This window comes from Buteo buteo, chromosome 5 (assembly GCF_964188355.1).
Source record: "Buteo buteo chromosome 5, bButBut1.hap1.1, whole genome shotgun sequence".
In the NCBI taxonomy this organism is placed as follows: domain Eukaryota; kingdom Metazoa; phylum Chordata; class Aves; order Accipitriformes; family Accipitridae; genus Buteo; species Buteo buteo.
In genome coordinates this window covers 15,858,262-15,879,104 of record NC_134175.1, presented here as the reverse complement: position 1 = coordinate 15,879,104, position 20,843 = coordinate 15,858,262, and the positions used below count along the sequence as shown (strand labels likewise).

General features: G+C 42.2%; 1 protein-coding gene across 1 annotated transcript in view; it reads right to left on the bottom strand.

The window, feature by feature from the left end:
- The window catches only part of KANSL1L (KAT8 regulatory NSL complex subunit 1 like), a 66,561-nt gene extending 47,144 nt beyond the window's left edge, over positions 1–19,417 (bottom strand). The window contains 3 exon segments of the mRNA XM_075027941.1: positions 12,216–13,311; positions 13,314–13,332; positions 19,203–19,417. Of these exon segments, the coding sequence (XP_074884042.1) occupies positions 12,216–13,311; positions 13,314–13,332; positions 19,203–19,238 (1,151 nt within the window). The 5' untranslated portion in view covers positions 19,239–19,417.
- Positions 19,418–20,843: the final 1,426 nt, after the last annotated feature.

Sequence of the window (20,843 nt, the reverse complement as noted above, 5' to 3'; positions counted from 1 at the left end):
CTGGGATGTTAGAGAGTACACCATAACATTCACTCAGTAAAGAAAGCTGTTTCAAGGTGGCACCAGTGAATTCATTAATTCTGCAAATCCAGAGAAGGAAAAAAACCAAAAAAAAACCAACCGCAACGGGTTACAAAAATAACAAGGCCTGTTACTGAAGGAGGAAGTCAAAGCAGGTGCTGAAGTAGAATATGCTCCTGCTCTGGTTCTCTGTTGGGAATGACACACACAAAAAAAGTTTCTGTCTGTCCCACTTCCTGTGTGCCCCTTTTGTAAAGCATCTTTACTTGGTTTCCACGCTTTTGACTCTAACATCATACATCCTCCACAGGAATTTCAAATTCATTTGTCTGCTGGCAACTCAATATAAACCACCTTACATTTGCAAAAGTTTCTAATGTTTGGTACTGTAGTACAGTGAGATATTAAACTTACGTATAAACTTACTGCTCTTGCGATGACTCTAAATCTGCAGATGATCTCCTGCATTCATCCAGGACTATTAGAATTGGAAGAGAACAGAGAAATACTGACTTCGTATGAATAAAACATCTCATTTAAATTTCCCTAGAAAAACACACTGGAATTGCATTAGAGGCAAAATTTGTTTCCATGTGAGATACTGGCTTGCATTTCCCCTGTTTTGGTTGGACTGCAGGAGGTCAGTCCTGCACAACTCGCAAGAGAAGAAAGAAAGAAATGCAAAGAATAAGCAAGCCACAAGGAGCACAAATACAAATGCAGACAGTCAAAGTATGACCAAAATATAACTAGCAAGCAGACATTCAGGCTGTACTGTATTGCCCCAAAGTATAGGAAAGAATTCAGCTGGGGATCATCAGCACTGACAGAGGCAGTAGAAGCATTTCATCAAAGCTACTTGCTTTTGCTGAAACTGAAGAGGCAAGTGAAGAGCACTAAATAATATATTGCTACTACAGTCAGTACTATTGCTTGAACTGAAAGAAGTTTTTAGCCATGATCTATGGACAGAATATTTGGATGAACCCCTCAGCATTCTCACTTTCCCCAAAAGAGAAAAGAAAATTGAGAACAAACCATGCTTTTGTGCAACCAAACCATCATTGGAAAACACAACAGGACTATGAGAAATACTTCCAGTGCCTCCATTATGTTGTGGGTGAGGTTTATGTTTTCCCAATAGCTAAGATCAGTCTGTCCCCAAAAAACAAAATCAAGTAACCTAACTGAGTGCAAAGGGGAACTGCTAACCAAGATAAAATTGCTGCACTAGACACCCACTGTTGTTTGGGTTTTGTGAGTGAGGTTTTTTCTTTTTGTTTACAGGAGAGGAGAAGGGGTGGAATTTAAACCTTTTAGGCATATTTTGTTTTTATAAGCAAACAAAACAGGAAGCCTGAAAACCAGTTCATAAATAATGGAGAAACACCGTGGTATCTAAAATGCACAAAAAATACAGAACCTGGATTGATAGTAAGTATCCAGGAAGGTCGATTCAAATAGGTATGGTGAGCACAGGAAAGAGTATTTTAGAGCATGCAGCCCTGTGCCCAAGGCAAGATTCTCCACAAGTATCTTATATCCTGAAAATTAAAAGGAAACTGAGGCCTTCCAGCCTCATAACTCCCAGTGAGAACATGTAACATGCCCCTACCATGACATGCCTGCAGGGACAATGACAGGATGCTTCCTACTGAACAGGAAAGGAGCATGCTTGCAACAGACCCACATCAAAACCCCAAAATGCAGGTTTGCCAACCCAAAACACAGTCTCCTTCCAAAAGGTTTGTTTCAAAGACAAGTTCAAGTTTCAAGTTACAACACCCTTAAACATGAACAAGCCAGAGAGCAAGGCACCCATGTAGCGTGGGTGGGAAAAACATCTCAAATTCCAAAATTCTGCATTAAACATAAGAACTGCAGTTGTGCCTGACATTGCCTCATACATTTCTGCTCAGTTTCCTAACACAGTGTATTTTCCTCTTTCTGCCAGGCCATATCCCCTTCAGTTTAATCCACATTGTTCTGACATCCAGTTTTCAGATTATTTAGTCCTAAAGTGACCCCATGATCCTGACCTCTACCATCCCTGCTGGTTCATCTCCTCTCGCTGGGAACTCCTGGGCTATCAGAGGCCTACTGCCAAGCATGCGACAGTGAAGTATTTGGGAGCAAGAAGCAGCTCATAAACTACAGACTGATTACCCTCAGGATAAAGAGCTAATCATCCTCCTTGGTGGGAGTCACTGAAAACAACAGCAGAAGTTTATCATTTTGATGAAGGACTCAACTCTGGAAATTGAAAAGCAGAAGATCAGAAAGTTCTCCAGATCTTTAAATCCCATCCAGACACCATATGACTCACAATGAAATTGATGAGATTTAACACACTGGAAAAAAATCATACAACCCCAATTCTCTTGGGAAGCTCACTCAGTTGTACAAAACCACAAAATTGTTCATATTCACCACATGGCACTCACAAATGCTCAACACCACACTAATATGGCAGGGGTCCCCCAGGACTGGAGCTGTAAGCCTGTGAACTTCCTGGGCTCCCCCTAATTTTACACCAGCATTACAGTCAGCTTCCCTGTGACAATACATGGCAATGCTCAAAAAGCACCTGGCCTGAATACAAGCATTTTCTTGCAAGCCGTTAAGGTTAGTGCCTGGCTTCTGATACATTCCATCAAGATGTTGAATTTCACCAACATGTCCACTTTTCTTCTCTCTGCAGACACTTGACAGTAAGTAAGAAACTACCTATGAAAACTAGGAGATAGTATCATACAAAACATTTAAATTAGGTGAATTCAGATATGTAGTGCATGTATTTTAGATAATCTTATCTAGACTTTACTCATGAGATAAAAATGCCCACTCCCAACAAAAACTTCCAACACTGGTAATGATTGAACAAACATGTCCAGCTATGAAATGACCCGTAAATGCTTTCTCAAGGACTAATACTTCCAGCACACCTACTTAATGTTTGTTTTCAGAATGAACTAACTTCAGTTGCTGCTGAAGTATTTATTCCCCTGGACCAGTTAACTGCTAAGCCCATAATAACCACAAAATTAAAAAAACAGTGAGTGCTGTTTTATGAACTCAATCTCTTCTATGCATTCCAGAGTGCAACAAGATCAAAACAAACTGCAATAAATATTGTCCTCTGGTATCATACCCGATCAACACTACACAACAAAACACTATTTACTCTCACAGTTCACTATCGGCCTTTGTTCAGATCATCCAGGAGTGCTCGCCGCAGACTGGCTGCAGAGAGCAATATGCTGCTGGTTTGTGACAACCACCACCAAACCAAGCTATGCTCCCCCCCCCCAAATCAAGCAATCAAGGGAAGTTCTCTGGTACTCAAAATTATACTGCAATCTCTGCAAAGATCTGCAATTAGGTCATTCTTCTGGAGCCTCCGGGGTTACTATCTTTTTTGGTGTTTAACAGAAATTTTTACCTGGCAGAGATTTTCCTCTGAAACACTACACGGCTTCAGAACAGATGGGGTACAGTTTTCCCTATCATCTACCAACATTGGCAACTCCTTATCACAACTATTTCTGGCACCCACACCTGGTCCCACCATCTCTGACATACTGTCACCATTTAATACTTTCAGAATTGCATCCAATAACATATGTCGATACTAACACATAATACATATCTTCCCAAACCAACAAACTTTATCCAGCTGAATGTTTCTGCTAAGCCATCAGGCCTGAGGAATTTATGCAGTAACACCTGAAATTACCATAGCCATGATTTTCCCTTGAAGAGAAAATTCATGGTACAGAACTAGAGTGGGGGAAAAAAATTAAGTAGCAACAGAGTAAGATTTTTACATCTTCCACAAATAAGGTTAGAAGGGACAGTGGGAAGGGGAGAAGAGGAAAATCAATATTCATGAAAAAAAGGCTATAGAAGAAAACTGAAAATAAAAAAAGGGAAAGTCTCTGCGCTTAGATACCCTAGCAAAGGAGAAACGTTATAAGAATTTCACACTGGAGCTCTATATGTTCCCTCATCTGAGAAATCACATCTTCCAAACTGATGAGATGCCACAGCCAGTACTTGCCTGCTACAGGGTTCCTGCAAAGAATCACACTATTACTACAGGTTTTATATTAGAAACAGAACTGTTACACTTGCACTGAATTGTTAAGGCAATTTAGGGCTCAACAAAAGAAATTAAAAATTCAGCTTCTTTAAGCAATGTTGTCTCTTATAGTGCTGAACTCTTCCAATAGCTGGCTTCATAACCTGGTAGGTGCTTTTAGTCTTCAATTCTGTTTACATAATTCTTTAAAGCTGTTAATGATAAAAGGCCAAATTGGTGGGTGGAGGTGGGGTCAGTTAGAATATTAACTGCCCAAGAAGTAAAAACCCACAAAAGGTAAACAACCAGCACCATTTCCTCTTTTAATAAAATTAAAAAAATAGACTGCAAAATGTGTATCTACTAACGCCTTTTGTTGAAGATATTTTAAAATAGATTTTTAAGATTCCATTGGCTCCCCCAGCACCCCAGCTTCTTCCACTAAACCTCAGCATGCTGTAGATCAGACCAACGTGGAGCAGAGAAGCAGGTAGTGCTAACATGCAAAGAAAGGAACTTCAGGAACACCAGGGCTGCCTGGAAACAAGCTTCTTTTCTTGCCTTTGAAACGGCACAACATCAATAGACTAGCAACAAAACACCAGACCTAGAAATTCTCTGTATTATACAACTGCCCTTGAAAAATAAATCAAGAAAGTAGTGCTTCATCTGGATCCTATGCTCAACATAAAATAAGACAGAGCTTACAATATATTCCTTTAAAGATATGTGCAAATGGAATATTATTACAGCATACAAGCAGCATATCAATGCTGTCCAGACACTGAAGCTGCTCCCAAAATTTGTACATACATTCTTAAAAGGAATAGGTAGGTACAGTATTCGTGTAATATCTAACTCCAGCTCATAACTGATTTCATTCTAGCTGTATATAGTATCAGATTTCAATGTAAAAATGGATACAAAGCATATTATTTTTTGAGACTTTCTGGACAGACAACTAACAGTTGATCCAGAACTTGCATGCCAGATGCACAGGAAATCATCAGTAGGTTTTTGGTAGCAGAGGGGCTGCAGCCCTGCAGGACAGGGAAGAACTTCCCCGGGCAGGGACTGAGAGGAGACTCAGAAGGGTCTGTGGCTGGTGGGGAAGCCCACGGCAGAGCAATCAGGTGAGAAATGAGGAGCAGCAGCAGCAAAGGTACCACCACATGCTGACCTCCACGTCCCGCTTGCCACCCGTCACCTCATGGAAGGGAACGTGCCTTGCTGTCAGGTGGTGCGAGCAGTGTGCCCACCACGTGTTGGGTTGTGCTGCGGGGAATGGGCTAACAGGAGAGCTGGAAAAGCCCCAGAGCACTCCTCTGGGTGGGAGGGCAGTTGGACAGAGCTGGCACAGGGCCCGCTTCAAGCCCTGAGGCCTGGACCCTCCCCACCTGTGGGACCCAAAGGAAGCTGCAGAGGGGCTGTGCCGAGTCTGAAACCCCCGGTCGGGGTGAGCCCCTCGCAGTGTTGCCACAGGCCAGCTTGCAAGCTGCCGCAGTGGGGACCCCAGCACCTGCCCTGGGGACATGGGACACCCTCGTACATCAGAAACGGAGTCCTTGAGACCCCTGCACAATTGCTGTAAGCATACTGTGATTAAGTAATAGAGGAGTAACCAAACAGTACTCAGCTGTCTGCTTTGCAGGGCAGGGATGGAGTTTGTTATGAGGTTAAACCCTACAGTCCAGTCTGCAGGGACAAGGAGTGGAGAGTGTAATGAATGTAAGTTTCAACAGTTGCAACCTTCTGGGTTTGTGTTTGTAGGGGCTTGGGGTGGAGTTTCACTGAGTTTTATTGCTGCCCAGTATACCCCCATGGGCTGAGAGGAAGAGGAGTTTATAATGGACATTCAAGTTTATTTTTTTTCAATACTAGAATCAGTAATTGAAAGTTTGCTAATTGAAAATTAAATTGATTTAAATTCCCCAACAGAAAACTTTTTCTCACCCACAACAGCTAGGTAAAATGTTAGGATGAAAACAAAATCATTTATAGCTATTTCAGTTTCAATAAAAAAGAGCATGGGTCAATATATTTAAATCCAACATCTAAAGTTACATTCCTAACCCATATTTAGCAGTATGAATGAAATCCTGTTACAGGAGAGCATTCCTATTTTGGAAAGTCTTTATGCACACTTTTTATTTCACGTGAAAAGGAAAGCATTCAAATGATTTCCTGTATCAGGGGCCCAAGTACACTGCTTTTCAAAGGCACTGGATGTATCCCTTTGAAGTAGATTCTCACGAAATCAGTGTTACCTATGAAATGAAATAATGCTGCCCTCACTTTGCAAGATGTTATAAAGACAGTTTGTTGTTGGTTGTAAACAAATATTTTAATTAAAAACAAACACATTTCATGGCTTAGCAAAACAAAAAAGCTAGCCATAAAACTCTGATTAATCAGCAGTTGACATCAAGCACCAAACTCTTCTTGTTTACCATTTAATTAAGCATGCCAGATTAATAATCAGACACGTGTATACATGATAGATTTTCTATTCTACTATACTATGTTGACTGTGTATTAAACTGTCATTCAGTAGAGTAACGCCAAGTTTTTATTTAATATGCATTCAACACCTATCTAACTCAAAAGCTTCAACGTTCCCAGCTCTGAGATTCCCTTGCAGGTTACAACTTGTCAAACCTTCTGCCTTTCATTAAAACCTTTCAGTCTGCTTTCAGCAGCTGCAAAAATATTAATGTAATTACAGGTTAGAAATCAGGATCCTTTCTCACAAGAACATTACTCTAGTATTGTGAGAAGGAAGTCTTGCTCAAAAGCAAGTTATTATTGCGGTACATGAGATCTCTAAAGAAAAACAGTAAATGCATGTGGGACCCTAAAAAAGTTGTAAATCCATCTTATGGAAATCCAACCAAGTGAGGTTGAATATGTCCTGAAATAATCCATGTATCCCTAGAGTGAAAACAGAAGGTAATATAAAGCTATCTTTTCCTTCATTCCCCAGTAACAATTCTCCTCCCGCATCCCAGTGACAGGAGCCAAGAATTGCGAGAATGGAGTTAATGAAAAAGCAATGTATAAAACATTTCAAACTCACTGTATTATTAGCACCTATGAATTTATACTTATTCAAAAGCCCTAACATTAATCTTCCATGCAAATAAGACATTTCCTGGACTTGAAAACTAAAAAGGTCTTAAAAACTGGAAACAATTGGGCTTTTGTGCTTAAGAAAAAGGGAAAGCAGTATTTAGTCCTGGCAGACTCTCTTCCTCCCCTTCCCAAAACCAGAATTCAGTTCTCGTATCAGGTATGAAGCGAAATTACAGCTCAGAGTGGAAAATTAGGACCTGACCTTGCAAAAACAAACAGCTTCCCTTTATAATGTGGCTCAAAGGCATGCAATAAACCCCAGCCCTTAAGCAGTGCCTTCTATAGTGAGGCCTGCAGAACTGCATTTATGTTGCTCAGTTAGTCATGAGAAAAAGTGCTAGGAAAGATGGAAAATAATCTAGAACAAACAGATTAGATTTGGAGATACTAGTCATAATATTTTCTTCCTTCGTCTATTCTCTCCGCCTTACTGCTCCCCTCCCCACCAAGTATTTGTACTAAAAGCAGACTTCCCATCTTCCCTCTTTCCAACTAGTGATCTAAGGGGGAAAAAAAAGAAAAATAAAAAAAAAGATTTACTATCTCTGCACATTCATTACAAAAATTTCCAGGCACAATAAACCCTGTGGGCATGGAAAAATGTAACAGTGCTTCTTCGACACGCTTGAGGTTGCTGGAGCATAATCAGTAAACCATGTCTTTCAAAAATCAGAGGAAAAGCATGAAAATATTTCAGAAAGAAAAAGTCCCACCAAATGATGCAAAAAGACTGTATTCAGATGGGGAAAGGATGACTGGGGAAATGGGGCACACGACTTTTCATGAGTAGACAGAGCTACTTATTTTGCAGAAAAATCTATTGTAAGCAGTTTTTCTCTCTAATCAATTAGTACATATATTACTATTTGACAAAGTGAGCAGCTGTGCCTTCAAAGAACCCCAGTGACATAGCTTTTGATTCTGGAAGATCATACACGTAGTGCATGTAGAAGAAGAACTCTGTACCCTGCAACTTTAAAGGCTTCCCAAATAACCACCTCAGCATCAGACTTCTTTGTGGTACATTGGAAACAACCAGAACTTCTAACCACATCAGGAACACACACAAAATACATGAATAAGGATGTGGAGCTGGCCTGGAAGGATACAATACATAGCTCCCAGAGCAGAGCTGTGTTGTTGAAAAAACTCTGAGCTCCCATCCTCCACCAATTCACCTTGTTTGAAATCTCTGACCATTTCTAAGGGTAATCTTCCATCTTCATGAACCACAAAGATAACTGACAAGTTCCAAGTAAACTCAGCTGGTGAAATGTTGTCTGTGTTGCATTTCAAGTGGTTGATGTTAGCTGTGAATTCCTGAAGGAATTACTTATGGTCAGCTTTCTGATGCCCTCTGTCCACTTCAGTTGCTAACGCCTAACAGGGAGCTAGCAAACAGCACCTAACATCTGCCTTTGAAAAGCCAGAGAGAAGTACTACCATATCCCCTGTGCAGTGTCTCTGGATATTTCCTACACCCAGCAGGAACGGTACCAGAATACACTACAAATTACTGATGGAAATCTGATGCTTGGTATAAGAAACCTACCATGGAAACTGACAGGTTAAAGCATTCATTAGCTGACACTAGCAGCAAAATGACAAAATTCCTGAAAGGAGCCAATTGTTTTTTCACATTTCTTTTTAGCAAATACTCAAAGGACAAAATGTGTTTTGATTAAGCTCTTGAAATGGGATGAGGCTTTCCAATTACTCTAGGAACTAGGGAAGTTCAGTAAGTACTGTGAATTGTCAACTAGAAGAATTGCCTTCACCAGCAGACCAAGGATCTTTCTTGTCTTGAGGACAGCACCTATGCAACGCACAAACAATGAATAATGGTCTAAATATCTTATAACAGCTATCTAAGACTACACAACAAAGGTATTGAAATAGATGGATAAAGACAATCTTACTTAAGACACAAAGCATTGACATACAGCTCAGAAGAGCTTATGTCAACATTCATTGGGCAAAACTCTTCTCAGGATAATGAGAATGAACAGGTTCAAAATGCTAAAAATAGCTCCAGTTTTTTTCCTACCATGAAGAATTGGAGCCGGAATCAACTTCTCCCTCCTGATGGGAAACAGGCTGGTCTCAGGTAAACACAGTAACTGCAGGTTCATCCCCTCTTGCACATTGGATTGACACCTCCTCCGCCCCAAAAAAGGATAAAAAGCACCGCAGTCATAACAATGACAGGCCACCAGTGTGATTATACCCTCAAGTTAAATGCAGCCAGTATACTGTGATGTAGGCAAAACCAAAACATTTTTCTTGTTCATCACTGCATTAATAGAACTTTACAACATCTACAGTTAAGTATTATGAAGTACATCACAGAGGAAGAGTCTTTCCAGGTCACTAAAGGTCTTCACTATGAAAAATAAGTCACAGACAAGGAAACAAGTATTCACTCACCCACATGAACACATTATTTCTGGAAAGCACTAAGAGTCAAAGCCCTAGGAGAGAAAGGCATTTCAAAGAATGTAAATCTACTTAACAGAAATAAAAATGGATGTTAACTTTGTTTCTTTTGTCCCAGTGAAAGGCAATCCAAAGACCCTTAAAGTGGTAAAGCTCAGGAAACAGCAAATCTCAGCAGCTGCACTGGTGAATAACTGATTTACCTTTGTCACCTAGAAGAAAAAGTGCAGCCTTTAAGCCATAAAGACAAATCTTAGGGAAGTTGAAGACATGAAGAAAACCATTCCAAGCTGAAGAGAAGGATAAATTCAAATAAGAGACAGCCTGTCCTCACTGCAATGTTAATTCAAGCATTGCCTCAGCCTATACACACACAGTCTTCTGCTTAAATCAGGCACTACGTTAACTCTGAGCTTGCTGGCCCAGCAGCACGGTTCAAACACCAGTGATCCTTGCACTGCCAAGGCAGCAAGGCCTTAGCTAATGCACATTGCTAACCTTGTCACCACTGCTGCTTGACTACTGTTCAGCAGTAAGAACATAAAAAATGGAGGAAAAAAACAACCCACAAATAAAGGGTCACACTGAGTCAGGCGACAGATGATCTATCCAGTTGCCTGCCTCTCAGCAGTGGCCAAGATAAGAGTCTTAAAACAGGGCAGGCATGGAGGGAGCAGTGCTTCTCCAGAATACTCACGCAGCTGCCAGCAACAGCAGCTTGGGGATTTCCTGAGCCAAACAAAGGTGGTGTCTTTGTATTTAAAAATCCTCTGTGGATTTTTTCATCAGTGCAACAAAACAAACTGAGTAAACCTTAAGTGGAAAGACAACTTAAGGAATTCAAAAGCCACAAGAAATAAAGGTAAAGAACTGGCAGGCAGAGTTAGAAACTCAGCTGTCCCTGAGAAGAAGAAAAAAGAAAACCCTTGCACAGAACTTTGGTCCAAATCTTACATTATCCACTACCCTTCGAGAATCAAGGGTTTCTCAGCAGTTTTTCTTTTTCAGTTCATATAATCGTAAGAATCCTAGAGGCAGAGCTATTACTCAGAAGTTCAAACATATCAGCTAGGAGAAGAAAGCAGATTCTCCTATGCTGGGAAGAGCCAAAAATGCTGTTTTTTCATTAAAATATTTCAGAAGGAGAATAATTCTTTCGCAAACTCAAGTATTTAAGGTGATCCTAACTTAGTTGGCAAGTCAGTATGCTTTGGTTGGACTTTAGTACAGTATTTACCATTCCAACAATACATAAAAGAAAATGAAGACTAGTTTTTGCTTTGCACTTTTTCTCCCCTCTGTTTTCCAGGCCTACAGAGTTTAACAAAATGTAGCCATGATTTAATACAACCATGCTTACTGAAGCTTCCCTAACTGAGGCTATAAATGCTAACAGGGCACAGCTCTTCTCCAGTTTAAGATAAAGCTTCATTGATTTCTTCTGAACATTATGCTTTTCAAGAAACAGACCAATAAATACATGTTTTTAAATATTTGTTTTCCCTCAAACACCAGTGTCACTCTTAATGCCTTCTAGACACTCCCTAATAGCAGAGAGTATAAGAAGAGATCAGGAAACACAAAACCAGTCCAGACTTCCAAGTGCTAGAAATGTAGGCGCCATGAAGCTCCTACCAAGCTGCTGTGTTTGTGTGAAGCTCTATTCCATGTGTTACTGTCCTGACTATCACATCCTAACAGACCTTAAGACATACACTGTTCTCTCCAGCTGTTAGAAGGGGAAAGCAGCCGTCCTTTCACCGCTTTCTAAAATTTCTTGACCAGAGATTGTGTTAATAGTATAGCAAGGTAGGGGAAAGAAAAAGAAAAGAAAAAAAAGAGGCTGTACCACCATCAGGGAACAACTTTACTATCTAATTCTCTTGCCCACCACTGATTTCCAAAGCTATACTAATTTGTACTGACAGGATCCTGGTCAATTCAAAACAGTATTAGTTAACGATACTAATTTCCCTCTGGTTCTTCTTGAAAAAGATACCAGCAACAATAAAACCACCACTGCTAGCTTCATTCACAGTAGCAGAACAACTTCAGTAAGTAAATTAACATTTTTTAAATCATAATTCAAAGAACCAAACTTTTTCAGTATACAACCCCCAAATACTGGATGGCTTGACATCTGCATCAGATGATCATTTTAACTCTGTATCACATCACAGTGAATTTCAAGATCCTAACATTGACTAATTCTTAATAACTCCAGAATACAATTAAAATTATTTTCATATCATTTACAGCACTGCTATCACTATTTGATTTACAGCACCATCTGAGTATTGAATAATTAGCAGTACTAATTTAATGCAAACTGATAGTGCAGTACAAAATCTAGGTCTCTACAGGAGAGTTCTTACTTTCTGTCTGGCCCCTGCCAAACCTAGCTCACACAGGCAGTCCTGCTGATTTCAGTAGGACTATCTGTTGAGTGAGGTTACTCACACAAGAAGGAATCTGCAGGTCTAGGCCCTTCCATCTTGATTTATAAGCATGAAGCACATGAGTTTAGCAGGAATTTAACACTTACGCTTCCACAGTTGTTCTTACAGTCCGTTCCTCACCATCTTCATCTGAGCTGCTACATGTTGCATCAGAGTCCAGATCCTTCTCCACACGAGACAGCAGCCCTCCAGTAGAAAGTGCAAAGCCCCGGATTTCACCTGGTGCAACGTTAACTCCGTTCTGTACATCTGTACCAGAACTACTCTCCAAAGTAGTTGTGTTGTTTTCTGGCCAACCTTCAGTGCACCTGAGGGAGCTACTGCTCAAAAATCTGGTTGGCTCATGGAAAACCTTCATTCTTTGTAGCTGATGTTTCATGAAGCATTTCAGCTGCTGATCACAGTGTTTGATAACATGCTTTGCCAGGAGCATTTGTAAACGTTTCTGAGTTCTTTTGGCACGACTAATTTCCATTTGTTGCTTAGTGACACACTGGAGTAATCGAGCATACACCTCCTCCGGGGTGCAGCTCAAAATCCCTTCTGAAGGCCCGTGAAGAATTTGGTGTAATAAATCCCCTTTTATTGTTTCAGTGCAGACTTCCAAAGCCCTACCCAAAAAACCATTCTTCTTGTACCATTTACCATTTAAAAGCTGCATTTCTTCTGCATTACTGGATTCGGTTACATTTGAATCCAAAAGTCTCTGTGTTTCTGCCAAATTCGGAGATGTGGTCTCTGAAAATGTTTCCCCTTTGACCTGTTCCTCAGGTTCTGAATGACTAATCCGACCAAATGATGTGTCAGCACCATTATGTAATGAATTTCTCATCTTGGAGCAGTCGAGCTCTCCTGCTTTCGTTTGCTTACTGGTTTTGTTGCTAAACGCAGAATTTGTACTCATTAACAAGACAGACTGATAGCACTTGGAGGATGGCGGAGAACCAAAATGCTGTACACTGAAGATATCATTTCTGAGGTTGGGCTCAGCAGCAGGGAACCCCAGGACTGAGCAAGTAATCTGTGCGATGGAGTCCTCTTTTATCTTCTCTTCCACTGCTCTGGAATTTTCCATGCACAAAGCTGTATCAGACTCCATAGCTCTAGAGGACAAAGAAGGTGACAAGTGGATACCATGACCTTTTGTTGCTGCCTCTCTGAGGGCTGGTGTCATTATAGCTACGTAGGTAGTTTACAGCAAACCTGAAAATAACATGGGCCATGTAAATTTTCTCATTTTCATGACACAGTACAAACACAACAACTCTGTCAGATATTTCATTCTTTCAACATTTCAACATTATTCAAAGATTCCATAAAAAAGGACATTATCTAAACACGGATAGACTACTCTCCCTCCCAATTCAAACAAGAACACTCTTTCTGTTTTTTCTTTATTTCTTTCAGAGGCTGTCTGATGTGCAATGAAAGTCTTTACCTCTCAGGGGAGTAAGTGTTCATACCTCATTGCATTTCTGATCCTATCAGGCTGAGAAATAAGACTCACAAAGTTCAAGACTGTCATCTAACCTTGCCAAACTGAAAAACATGACCATAAGACACGTGACTGGAAGGATGCATTTTAAGATGCGTGTGCGAGTGTATGTATATGTATACGCACACACACGGAGATGTACATCTACACACTCTCACCCCAGAACTGTAGCTGCATTTTATTTTAATCTGTTCTGGAGATGAGTTACTTTTTGAGTTGCATTTGGTTTTCATTCAAGTGGGGTTTTTTTATATTTATATAAAAGAGTCAACATCAACAGTATTACAGAAATGGGAGCTATGCAGCTACCTACTACAAGTTCAGCAAAGCAGAACACCTACCACATGCTGAAATACTCTGAAATAAACCCAGAGGCACTATTGGGAGAATTACATTTAATGTAAATCTACATAAAGCAAGCATTTGATTAATTAATTTACTGTATATTCTCACAAATACACTTTAGAAACCAATCATCAAGGCTAATACTTTGAAAACCAAGAACAGCAAGTTCTAAATGTTTCCTAAAAAATATTTCCTGTGCCTTTGTATCCAGTTCTTCTTTATTCATCAGGCACTGCCTGCATAATACAAACACAATATTCTTTGATAACAATTTGAGTAAAGACAAACAGTTTTCCTTCACAAATCCTTTTGCCTGTGGCTTGCCATAGCTTAGATGAAGGGTTCCCAAACTTTTGGATCAAAAGACCAGTGTCAACCTTCACCACTTCTTGTCAGCAGCTATGCTGCCATGTCATACTGTACGTATTCCACAGCCTACAGAGCAGGAATCACTGCCTTACACTGTACTTTCAGCTTTGTTTAGGAGATGGTTAAATAAACCAAATGAAAGATTTAATTGAACATGGCCTGTGGAAGCCTGGAAGATAAGCTACTGTTGGTTCTTCATTAAGAAGCCAGAGACAAAACCAGAAACAATAAAAGAGTAATAACAAAAGTGAGCGTAGCACAGTAATTCCACAGTAAATTCTCTGTTTAACCGGTGTACTAGTTAAGCAGCATTTCCATTGCCCTCCTTTTAATGTCTTCAGTTTCTTTAATCTCCACAGCAACTGCCTAGCTCAGCAATTTTCAGTGTGCAGATCCCATAAGGGGTCAATGATTCTGAGACTGCCACGTATGGGTCTTAAGAAAAGCAAACTCCCTGTCTGAAGCTTTAGCTTGTTTGTAACTACAGGTTTTATGCTGAAGCTGCAAATATTAAAGGGAGATGTGGAAACCTAAGGAGCTGAGAAGTACCAGTCTGTATACTTTCTCCTTAACCCTCAACCATGAGGTTTTCATCTCTGTATATTACCTATCCAGCATCACGGGGACCAGGTTTGGTGGTCCTAATGCTAATCCTAAACAATACTATTAAAATCTCCAGGATTTTAACCTTTATCAACGAGCCAGTAACTTCAGACTATGGAGGAATTCAGCACAAAGTCCTCCCCAGTGGACAGCCGTTCAATAAGAGCCCCATTACTAGGATCGGACAGGGAATGCACTGATGAGAGCTGGAGCCCCAAATCACAATGGCTCTGGTGACTTGGCAATGCTCTCAGCACCTGGCTGACTCGTGGCTTTGTCTTTCCACTCTTGTAAGAGCTAGCAGGCTCTTACAATCCTAAATCCAAAGGAGGATGGATTCAGACACCTACGCCTCCCCGCCTCTCAGTGTATGGCAAATACCTGTAGTAAGTCAAGGTGATTTAGAACAGCTAAAACATAAGAAGGAGAGAATTGAAGCCCACACTTTCTCTGAGGGGTTACTATGAACTCAAGGCAGTCCCCGTGGTAGATCTGTCCCTAGGAACTCCAAGAAGCTCTTTGAAGAAAGCTGTCAGACTGATACCTACATAGTATCTACATACACAGAGCAATGAGTTTATAACTGTTCCAACTTTACCATCTACCTTCCTTAGCCCACGTGGTTTAACAGTCATAGATTGCTACTCCTGAAAGACAGGAAACATCCACACACAGTAGAGCTGCTGCTCAAGCAAACAAGTTTGGAAATATGTACCTCCTTCATACCTATATGAAGATGGATGCTATTCAAAAAACCAGCAGCACAAAATTTTCATAGTGCTGTGTTTTAACTTGATCATATTCCCTGAAATACTACATACACTTCTGATACAGTTTCAAATTTCCTAAATTGCAATGAATACCAATAGCATATTATTTTAAGGGCTTTTTGAGTTTGGGGGACTTTTCCCCCCCCTCTTTTAGGGGAAAGAGGGGAAGAAATCAAAGTATCCTCAAACTGAACCACAAACGTTAAACTAAAGAGCATGACAAACCACTAACTAATTAGGAGTTCCTGACAGAAGATGCTTAATTACAATATAGCTAAAAAAATAAATAAAATGCTTTTGAAGAGAGAAATTGCTCAATTAAACCCTTACCCAGCAACTTGCAAACTTCTGCCCTGAAGACAATCATGTGAGACACTTCAGGTGTGCTCCTCATTTTAGTGACATCAAAAAGACTTAATAAAAGCTGGCACTGTCCCAGTCTCCAGTCCTTGGCATTTCTCCAAGGAGTTCGCACACGCACGCACACGCACACACACACAGAGTCATTGGTATATGAGCAAAACAAAGTATCAGCTGCAAAAAAATTAAAAACAAGTTTTAGTACAAGTGCTTGGCTCAATAAGAACTGTACAATTTTCATTCTGACACATTTTATTTAATTTTGGCAGGAAGCAGCAAAAATAATTTCACTCCACCCTTATTGGAAGTGAGTTTCCAGAGCCAAACCTATTATCTTCAGGGGGCAAGGAGGAGGGAAGTGCAGAGGGAGGGAAGACAAGCACCACAACATGGTATTCAGGAAGAGTCTGTATTTTCATTCTGAGAAAAGTTTTTTTGCCAGAGGTAAGCCATTTCAAGGATTTTTTCCATCATGTACTACTTGAGGTTTCAAAACCAGAACAGCTGAAATGCTACTAAACTGGCAAGCAGTTTGCTTTTCATCTGCTGAATATGCACTCCACTTGAAAGACTAAAAAGTATTTTAAAAAGAAAAGCTGACGTAAAATAAGTACTGGGGAAGGGAACAAACAAGTACCAGACATGCACAGTACATCAACTGATGTTTAAAGTGACTTTATGCTTATCCTCCCCTAATGCCTTAATTACCCAGGAGGATATAGCTGAGAATTGCAGTTTACCACAGGCCTAGCACTCCCCGGACTGGCACCCTGCTCCCTTATCTCACCACAGCTACGGGTCCCTAACCCACCAGTGACCCCTGCTCCTCTCCCCCTGCTACCTCTGCTTATTTCTTAGTCCTTATTCGACATTTCTGTGTTATACCCTTCTCTACCAGGCTTACCTCAATGGAATTTGTCTAAATCCTGAAACTAGTGTCTTCATGTTGGTAATCAGCAGCACGCTATTGAAATAAACACAACAAAACACAACCACAAACGTGCCCGCACACAGGGTGGCATTCCCTTCCCAGATTTTGTTTATAGTCTTTTCACTTCTTGACTGTTCCCTCCCTTGCATAACACTATCACTTTTGTTACACAACACTGCAGACAATGTTTTGGGGGATTCTTGCTTGGGAGGTGGATTGCTTTGTATTTTAGTGGGTTTTTTGTTTGTGATCTTCTCCTTTTCAATGACAATAAAACTCCATTTGCATGAGGGTTTGTAAGGCTCATGTACCAGCCTTCTCTCCTTGTAAATTCAGTCATCTTTTGTCATCCCAAACACCTGAAACTTTCTTGTTAATAATGAGATTCCTGGAGACCAGAAGAAGATTTTTACATTTACTATTTTTTTTTGCTTTCAAATTCAGGGGCCTATAAATAACATTTTAAATTAATACAGCTGTTTCTGGTTTATTCATAGATTAACAGTGTTTCAGATAAGCAAACTTCCAATGTTTACTCCTTCTCTAGAAGGCATTTCAAAAGCAAAGCAAAGTCACCGGCAGCAGACAGCACCTGGTGAAACACCCAAAATTAAGCTCAGCAAGAAACAAAAAAGCTCAACAAAAATACTGTATTTCAAACTGACAAATGCTGCTTTAAGGCCTCTTAAAGAAAACCTGCAGGAGAGATGGCAGCTACATGAGCAAGCTTGATCTGCCTACAACACAACTGCCAAAACCTGGTTTCCTACAGCTTTGTGTTGTTTGCCCCGTAATCCCTAGCTCCTCTTGGACAGCCTTCCTGATAATCGCTGGACAAAAATAAAGCGGTGCTCTGGCAGACAGGCACTACCTCGGCACTGCCTTAGCTGTGCTGCCGGGACTGAGAGCCACCATCAAGCTGAGCGTGCAGGAGCTGACTTTGGCCAGCTTCTCCAAGCCTTGCCTGGTGCGAGGCATCCACTGGGGTATACTTTACCTACCCCTCCCAATTTTCACAAAATTTACATGATCGTAATAATTTGTAAGAATAGAGAGAGAACAGCTCAATAGCATAATTTGCATTTTCTCACAGAACAGCTTGCAGCAATGACTGCAAAAGAGATATTGGTCCCACTGGGTATGTCCTGGTTAGGCATATGAAAGAAAAAGGAAAGAAGTACATATTTAACACACCTGGGACTAGCCTTTTAAGAAAAAAAAAAAAAAAATCATCTCGGTAGGCAGCTTTTATTTTCAGTTCAAAAGCAGCCCAGTTACTCATGTCAAGTATTTAAGCATTTTAGTATTTTGTTCTATTAATAGACTGGAAAAAAAAAACCCAAACAGGATTATGCGGGGAGTCTCAGCTTTCAGCAGCACTCACTGTGCAGGCAGTATTATATAGCTAAAACTGCAAACTCCAGTGTTTTGCACTCCCCAGAAGATATAAGCACAAATTCCTCCTCTTTGAAAAAAAAAACCCACCAACACATGCACACCTAAAAAGGATCTCTCTTTGAACAGTAAAAGAACTCAATTTAAGACAGACCACCCAAACAGTTTTAATCATAAAAAACATCAAAAAGGACATACTTCAAGTTGAACTCATTAGTATTCATTTATGATAAAATCCATGACTCATTAAAATCTCTGAACAGGGTTGTTTTTATCCTTGTTCATAACTGCTTCTGAACAGAGAATCATATATTATTTCCAAGTTTAATACCATGCCATCGACTAATTCCTGTTCAGTCTATAATATATTTGTAACGTAACATGTGAAGTCATCTTTAACATACGCTAAACACTTTCTGTAGTACGTGACAGGTGCCTCTGTAAGTAGGTTATACATATGTCTCTAATATAAATATCTGTAATACTTTTAGATCCATTGTAAGGTCCATATCAACATTTCAGTTATCCTTTTGAATTTCAGTCTTTGAAGAGAGGGCCATAAAAAATGGTGTTAAACAAGCCACATTCAGCTCTTAGACACTAATTAAGATGACTGGAATTTAAACTCCCCAAAACATTTACAGGGTTTCACAATGTGGACCAATAAAGAAGGAGACTCCTAAGGCACACAGACCAACTTTCTGAGTTGCTACACCTACTAGCATTATCACCATGCTTTATCCAGTTTGATTTTTAGTATTTCCTTTTTATTAAATTAAGCAGAAAACAAAAAGGAAATATTTACCCTTTGACAAAAAGCAGGCTTTAATAATTTGGTCATTTGATTTTCATTTTTTTCTTAAATTGCTTACTTTGCTCCTCATTGCTGAGGAGTACCAGTAACTCAGTTACTGCTACATTTTATTTTGGGAAATGCTTCAGCATTTTGCAGCCAGGGAGCTGATGCACAAAGTGGATTAAAAGACTTGCCCAAGACCACACGGGAAATCTCAAGGAAGGCTGAGGGACACACCCCGATCTGAGCTGCTGTCCAGAGCTCTGCTGTCTACTTTATCTAAAGTACTCAGGTTTATGAGTAAGTGGTCTGTAGTCTGGGAAGCCAGCTTGGTCAGGGTCACTCGAAGGCAAAGCAATCTGTGGCAATCTGTTCAGCTTGATTATCAGAGGGAAGTTTTAACTCAGGAATTAAAAAAAAAATAATTAATAAAGTCACACATGAAAATGCAAGCTAAACCTTTCCACCCATCTACTGACCCAAACATGAAAAATAAAATGAAAAGCACAAGGCAGCACAGCACCAGGTACCTACTCCACCGCCCTGCTGGGAAGCTAGCGATACCATGCACCCCGCGCCCGCGGATCGCCCGGCGCCCCCGGGCAAGGCCAGCCTGGCAGCACCGCGGCCAGAAGCCAGGGCCGGGCAGGCAGAAAGCGGCGCTCACAGGGTCGGGGGGGGTGCGAAGAACGTGAGAACCCCTGCGGGAGCTACGCAGGAACCCGGTGGAAGCGGGCGACGCGGCGGTGGCGCGGCCCAGTGGAAGCGGGCGACGCGGAGGTGGCGCGGCCCGCTGGCTCCCGCCCCACGCGCCCGGGTCCCGCCCCAGCCTCAGCCTCAGCTCCCCCAGCCCCGCCCCCAGACCGTTAGCCCCCGCCCCACCCCCACCGGGCTGGGGGGGCGTGGGGTGGTGGGGGGGGGGGTGTGGGGGGGGGGATGGGTGGGTGGGGGGGTGTGTGTGTCTCCTCCGCGCGCGTGTGCGTGCGTGCGTGTGTGTGTGTGCGTGCGTGCGTGCGTGCGTGCGTGCGTGTGTGTGTGTGTGTGTGTGTGTGTGTGTGTGTGTCCTCCTCGCGCATGCGCGCCAGCGCTCGGCGGCGCCACTGCCGCTCCCATCGCGGGAACTAACCGCCGCCCGGCCCCGGTTTCTCCCCCACCCTCCCCACCCCCCCTCAGCGCGGCGCTCCGCGTTGGCGCGCAGCGGTGGCCGGCCGGCGACCTCGCCGCCCGCCCCCGACTGCCCCGCGAAGACCCCGCGCTTGCCTCCGCCCGCCGGCTTCTCCACAGCGGCGCTGCCGCCTCCAGCCCGGGCGGTGCGGCACCCGGCGCAGCTCCTACTGCCGCTGTTGAAGAGTCCGCGCCCAGCTAAAGCACAGCTCGGCGGGCGGGGCGGGACCTCCCCGCGCAGGGGGAGGGGGCCGCGCCGTTCAGGGGAGGAGCGCGGCCAATCCGCCGCGCCCAGGGGCGGGGCTCGGCGCGGGGCACACCGCCCTCCATTGGCGGGGCGCCGGACGCGGGGACGGCCCTCCTGCTGCGCGCGCGCCGCCGCGCGGCGCGGCGGAAGGGGGGCGGTGGCGCGCGGAGCGGTATTCCTTTTCCCGGTCGGGGCGGTGAGGGGGGGATAGTGGCGAGCGCCCCGAGCAGCACTGCTCC